The following is a 6814-nucleotide window of genomic DNA, read 5'->3' as shown; positions in this document are numbered from 1 at the left end:
CGTCACAGGTTCCGCCGTTCAAACAGTAGTTGTCGCATATCCTCCTCTCGCAGAACGGCCCGGAGAAGCCCAGAGGACAGTGGCAAGTAGGTTTCCCTACATAAATGGGAGATGTGAGAAGAGGGATTAGGGAGCGTGCGGAAAAGCGGCAACGTTCGTCGAGAAATAAGGCGAAGGAGCTCCGAGTACGGCGAATGTTTCAGGGAGCCGTCGGGGATTACGGGCCACGAGAAAAGCGAAGAACTCCCGCACGGGTTGCTGTGTGCGGCACGGCGCCCGAGTGGATAGCACGTCAGCCTCGGGGTAACGAGATTCGGTGATTGAATTCTCACCGTGCCCGCGTGGGGTTTTCTCCTCGATGACTTTCTCTCAAATGTCCAAAGGTGTGAGTGTGAATGCGAGTGTGCCCGGAACCAGTCCAGGGTTATCCCCCACTTTTCCCCCCCAAAGTCACCCGTGATAGGCTCACGCTCCCCGTAACCCGAATGAGGCCAAGTGCTCTAGAAAGCGAAGAGATGGATGGTTGCTCTGTCTCATGTCGTCGCCGTCAATACAGTTTCAATTACAGCACGCGGTCCAGTACAAAATTATAATAAGACGCACAGCGGAAATCATACGTGTGTGACTGAGTGCCTGTCCGAAAGAGCAAACAAGGGCCCGTGAGTGACCGTCTCTGCTGTGTAATGACGTACTGTAACGTCATGCAACGACAATTCCATTTTCCAAGCATGCCAGATTCAAAATAAAAAGCAACAAAGCCGAAGAAATGAGCGACCTTTGTTATTTTTTTTAACTAACATCAAACTACCAGGTTAGTGTCTTTTTTTTTTCCAAATAACTAGTAAGTACAGAGTGTAGTGTTGGGGGCACAGCACACACATCCTGTCCATAGAGACATAACATACTCCAGTGCAGATGTGTGTGTGTGTGTGTGTGTGTGTGTGTGTGTGTGTGTGTGTGTGTGTGTGTGTGTGTGTGGGTGTGTGTGTGTGTGTGTGGGATAATCTTGGATTAGCAGATGGAATTGTAAAATTTGAAAATACACCCGATACATGATCCACTACACTTGATATGGATCACATTGTGATAAATAAGCGCCATCGAAATGGCTTCCCGTGGTACGATTGATGTCAGCAGCAGAAATACTGTAAATGTGCGGCGGGCGGTGCTCTCCGGTGCCCGGGACGTAATGGTAAGCAAAATGTCTCTGCGCACACCATAAAATGCGCAACTCTGTCTTGGTTACAATTGGCCCCCCTCATTAGAAGTCCATTAGTAGGCTGCGGAACATGAGCACGGCGCTACCTCCAAAGTAGAAATCAATCCCACGCAATTTAAAGGGCATATAGAATGCAAAATGGACTTGCTAATTGTTTGTCTTCAAATAGTTGTGGTCTCTGTAGGGCCGGGCCAACCATCAAGTGTGAAATTACACCACCCAGTAAATCTTTTGTTAGCGACCTTTTTTTTTTTCCTCTCTCCACAAATGTGTCTGTCAGCAAGTTTTACACTGACGCCACATTTTCTTTTGGAAGCGAGGCTGGGCGAATATCCGCCGGTTTCAAGTGACGGAAGTGGTGTTAGGGTTAAGTGTTGGGTTAGTGTTAGTAGGGGTTAGGGGTTAGGTTTGGGTTAGGATTATGGTTAGGATTCAGGTTGGGTTAGTGTTGGATTCGGGGGTTAGGGTCAGGGGTGGTTGGGTTCGGGTTAGGGCGTACGTGGTTCGGTGTTAGGATTAGGGGTTATTTGTTAGCTCATCAATGGCATTTCCCATGACGTGTTATCATCAAGCTAATGGGGTCACACGGATCTCCAGGCACCACTGTGCAGTCACGCTGCATTTGAGGATTGTTCCACATCGGTACGGGCACACTCAAAGTCAAAATGTAAAAAAAAAAAAAAAAAAACCCACCGCAAACGCAAATCAACTTCTGTGCAAAGTGGGCTCAAAAGTGCAACGCTTGCAAAAGCAGCAGCATTGCCGCAAGGATACCACGGAGGAAAGAGGTGTGCTGAAGTGTTACTATTCACTGGATCATTGTGCAACAAGGAAATGGCCTGAAGCCCCCGCCCGTCCCCAATTTAAAATGCCATTTTGTCTCCGTGTTCAATGCCGAGGACTCCCTGAGGGAGTACTTGAAAACAAGAACCGTCAGCTGGAACTACTGGAGGCTCGTGAGTAGACAAATGACCATCCCGCACTTTTTTGTCGATGTCAAGTTCAAGATGAACCAAAACGTGACAGAACTTCTCCAGGGCTCAAGCGGCACATTTGCGAAGGCATCTTACCCAGCGGTGAGCCCATACACGTTCCTCCGTTGAGGCAGTAGTCGGTGCAGTGGTTGACCTCGCAGCGTTCACCTGAGAAATCAGGCCAGCAGTAGCAGCGCCAGTCTCCCTTCTCGTTTGCTAAGCAACGGCCTCCGTTCTCACAGGGGGGACGACACAGTTCACCTTCACCGCAGGAGGAAAAAAAAACGCACATTTCTTAGCATGGAAGTCAATCGCAGTTGGTGCAACAAAGTCATACGGTATGCGCTGTGAATTCCGTACAGTTAATTATGAACCAACCAACCAGAAACTACAAGAATAGGCATACAAGAAAGAAAAGTTGGATATCAAGTTTTTTTCATTCTTCTGGGTTTAATCGCTGTATGAGTAGTTAATGCTTTTTCTATGCCTTATACCCTCATATTCTGCACAATGGGAAGTAGTAAATAGTCGATGGCACTTGGAGCTTATGAGGTCTGACGATGTGAATCAAGGGAACATAAAGAGGACGAGTAGAGCAGGTAGCAGAAGTAGAACCCCAGGCATTTTCGATACCACTTTGTGAGGCGAGCAGGTAAGATGGAGTCGATCCCAGCTGACTTCAAGGCCAAGCTACACCCTGGACTGGTCGTCATCCAATCGCAGGGCACATGAATCCAAACAACCTTTCACATTCACACCTGAATGTTGTGAATGTGACAGTATCCCTTTCCACTATTATGGCGCAGCTGTAAGATGGAATGTGGTGGCGCCTTGCAATATCCCCCCAGCAACAGCACTGACCCTCTCCGCATGTCCAAGTGTAGTTTTTGTTTCCCCGACTCCACACTGTGCTCCCCCTTACAGGAGCTCAGTCTGGGGCCTTGTTTTCTTATTCTGATTCTGACAATGTGACAAAAAAATATTCATGCAGACTGGATTTTTTATTTTTTTTTTGTAAAGACTTGCAGCGTTTTTTATATTTTTTTATTTAAATGTGTGACTACGAGATGGCGGTAACGTCAGGGTCCATTCATATGTCTCAACTCTAAGTGGAAAACGCCGGCATGTTTGCCAGCTGGTGCTCTGATATTTTTGCCGACTTCCCGATTTTCTGTAATGCAGCTTCAGAGTGCCATCAAGCCAAGGTAGAAGCCCACCTGAGGTGTTGACATCACCACAGCTGCCGTTGATCAGCATTTTGCCCTCCGGACAAGTACATCTGGCACCCGTTGGGTTGAGCAAACACATGAAATCACAAGACATCCTCAGGCATGGATTTGACACTGTTGGGAAAAGCAAGAGCGGCTCTGTGATACATTTTCGGAGGAGCGGTTCAGTCAAATATTTCACTCTCTGCTGCTGTTTGGAAGGGTGGAATATTTGCTCCGCCCCCGAGAGACACACAGACGAAGATTTGCGCCGTTTGGCATGCGCGTCACATCCAAAGTGGATACTCGAGCGCCGCGGATGCGCGGAGAAATGTCTAATTGATCGGCAGACCTTGAACTGCGCCGAAGAACATCAAATATGTAAAGATGAATTCATCCAAAGAGTACTCAGCGGCGCTTGGATTCCGATGCGACACTGCAAATGACCATGACGTGATGAGAAACGATTGGGCATTTGCCAAACAACATCAAATCCTTCCGAAACAGAAACGTGCGCCTTCAAAGAGGATTGCGCCGTACAGATCAAGTCCGAAAATAAATAGGCAGGTTGTCGCGGGACAAGCGGGCTTCATGTCAAAGCTTTCGATGGACATCCTCAGCCCACACGTCGCGTGCCAGGTCTAATGAGTCTCTCAGGGACGGGGGAAGCTTCCCTTTGAAAAATTGACCAACTGACTCGCATTTGCATGCAACTGCAATTGGACGACTCGGCCAGACTGTTGCGCGATGACCTCACAACACATTCAAAGAGCTGTAATAAGCTTGCCGATCTGCATTGAACCACATCCCAAACGGAGACTTCATGTCGGGTGCTCATGTACGCTTGCGCTTGTTAGCAAAGACAAATGAGAAATCCCAATTACCGTCCTGGTGTTTGAATCGGTGGGAGATCAAAACATTGGTGGGCTTGTCCACCCCCAAGTTAAAAAACTCCACCGACTGTTTGCCAAACTTGTGAATCTTGAAGACCTCGTGTCTGAGTCCAGTGCCGTAGATGTAATCTTCGAATAAATCAATTCGATAAGGTTGGAAGATACCTGGAGATACAACACAAAGGCACAACTTCTGAGACAACAGACATGACACTTGTTTGGTTTCAAAAAGAAAAAAAAAAAAAAAAGGGCGATCTGAATTTGCTTTGGGAAAGTGAGCCATTTTATGGGCGAAAATTACCATGTCTCTCATTGATCGTCATCAGCGGGTCGGAACCATCCAATCTCACGCTGCCAATCTGCGAAAGCTCAGGATCAGCCCAGTACAAACGTTGATTGAAATAATCAATGGCGAGCCCTGCGGGGATGAGGAAACAAAGACTTTGATTTAGCGTACAAACTACACCGAGATCTTGCCGCGAGTCACCCGGCAACGGGAGAAGCGAAGGTCACCGCGGCCCAGCTGAAACGTGAAGCTGCTTTTTTTTTTTTTTGGCGAGTCACCCGGCAACGGGAGAAGCGAAGGTCACCACGGCCCAGCTGAAACGTGAAGCCGCCTTTTTTTTTTTTTTTTTTTTTTTTTTTGTGTGTGTTTCTACCCTTTGCCTTGTTTTCCTTTCACCAATCAATGGTCCGGCGTGGAAATTAGCAAGCGGACCTCAGCGCATCGCGCTCAGCACTTTGGGTCGCGGTGTTTAGGAATGCCGACGTTGAAATTCCAAACCGATGAATCACTTTTACTTTCTGCACGGCGTTTGACTAGATAATTGAGAGCCCGGCTGGATGTTTTAAATAGCTTTTCCGCAGATGATGAATTCCTCGCTCTGGAAACACAACGGAATGCTGCCGCTTGAATTAAACGAGGCCAAAGCCGATGCGCAAAACTAGTTCAGCGCTGTTTCCTTATTTAAAAAAAAAAAAAGGGAAAATAAATGGCAACTTCAGAGGCTCGGCTGAGTTTCATTTGTATTCGTTTCCTTTGTGTTTGCTTTTGTTTTATGTATAAGCTCCGCTTCATTTTCCCAAACGTTTCCAAGCACTTCGTGTATTAGATATCATACAAACAAAACGTGTGTAATGTCAACGGTTCAGAGGCGCCGTGTGCCCGACTGACATCCCACTTTTGTCTGAAATGAGAGGATCATTGTCATCTCATGCAAACATTGCGGTCTTCATCCATCCATCCATTTTCTAATCCGCTTATCCTCACGAGGGTCGCAGGCGCGCTCGAGCGGCAGTAGGCGGGCTACACCCTGAACTGGTTGCCAATCGCAGGTCCCACAGAGACAAACAACCATTCGCGCGCGCAATCACAATTTGGAGTGTTCCACTAACTTGCCATCCATGTTTTTGGAATGTGGGAGGAAACGGGAGTACCCGGAGGAAAGCCACGCAGGCACGGGGAAAACATGCAAACTCCGCACAGGACGGCCTCCGCAGTCAGCGGTCACAGTATATTTTTATACAGTAGCTGGTCGCTAGCTGCGACCCTTCTATTGCAAAACAAAACTTGTGCTCATTTGTCCTTTTCCAAGGGAAGATCTTCAAAATGCTGCCGAAATATAATTCGTACACACCCTGCACCTCTGCACTGTGAGGCCGACGCACTAAACAGCCGCCCACCGTGCCGCCCTTGTCGCTGTATCACCCCCTTAAATTGCAAAGCTTTTCCAAGACAGGAAATGCATTCATGCATTCCGCAGTCAGCGGTCACAGTATATTTTTATACAGTAGCTGGTCGCAAGCTGCGACCATTCTATTGCAAAACTAAACTTGTACTCATTCGTCCTTTTCCAAGGGAAGATCTTCAAAATGCTGCTGAAACATGTTTCGTACATGCTGACTGCACTTTTAGAAGGAATACTTACCGGTGGGTCTCCTGAGGTTCTTCTCCAAAAGCACTCTGCGTAAAGAACCATCCATGGCGGACTCTTCTATGTGCGAGTGGTCGCCTACGACACTCCAGTACATCATCCTGTGTGACAGAGCAACATTAGTTGACTGCAGGAAATACGCGCGGCCTTTGCTACGCTCTGCAGCGACGTCGTCGTTGCTTTATTGCGGTTGCAACATGAAAAAGTTGATCATATCAAAGGGGGGTGCTGGGGGGTGGGGCGTTCAAGCTCGGAGCGCCCCTGGATGTCGCGCAGTTATTTATCGTCGGTGAGTCGCAGCTCCCCTCGATGCCGCAGAGCGTTCTAATGAGATCCGAGCCATTGTCTGGCCGCGCATTCGCCTCCCTGCTTTGGTTTGAAAAGAGCGGAGGATTAAGCACGGGCCACTCCAAATGGGCTGACGACTTGCTGACCTGTCCGGATGCGCAATCAGCAACAGGAACATGGAATGATGATGATGATGATGATGATTACAGGATAAACATTCATTGGACACTTCATTAGGTACACTTTCACAATCTAACGATGGGATTAAAAAAATAAAATAAAAAAAAATGTTATATAT

The 6814-nt window shown here is 47.7% G+C and overlaps 1 protein-coding gene across 1 annotated transcript in view; it reads right to left on the bottom strand.

Annotated features, from left to right (window-relative positions):
* Positions 1 to 6814, bottom strand: part of lrp1bb (low density lipoprotein receptor-related protein 1Bb) — a gene marked incomplete at its 5' end in the record, with an annotated part of 93036 nt that overhangs the window by 11165 nt on the left and 75057 nt on the right. The window contains 6 exons of the mRNA XM_019863907.1: positions 7 to 96; positions 2290 to 2454; positions 3411 to 3536; positions 4286 to 4459; positions 4596 to 4712; positions 6223 to 6329. Coding sequence (XP_019719466.1) covers positions 7 to 96; positions 2290 to 2454; positions 3411 to 3536; positions 4286 to 4459; positions 4596 to 4712; positions 6223 to 6329 — 779 coding nt within the window. The remainder of the gene's footprint in view (positions 1 to 6; positions 97 to 2289; positions 2455 to 3410; positions 3537 to 4285; positions 4460 to 4595; positions 4713 to 6222; positions 6330 to 6814) is intronic.

The sequence above is a fragment of the Hippocampus comes genome, unplaced genomic scaffold, assembly GCF_001891065.2.
Source record: "Hippocampus comes isolate QL1 unplaced genomic scaffold, H_comes_QL1_v1.1 scaffold313, whole genome shotgun sequence".
Taxonomy (NCBI): Eukaryota; Metazoa; Chordata; class Actinopteri; order Syngnathiformes; family Syngnathidae; genus Hippocampus; species Hippocampus comes.
This window is presented reverse-complemented; position numbering and strand designations above follow the sequence as displayed.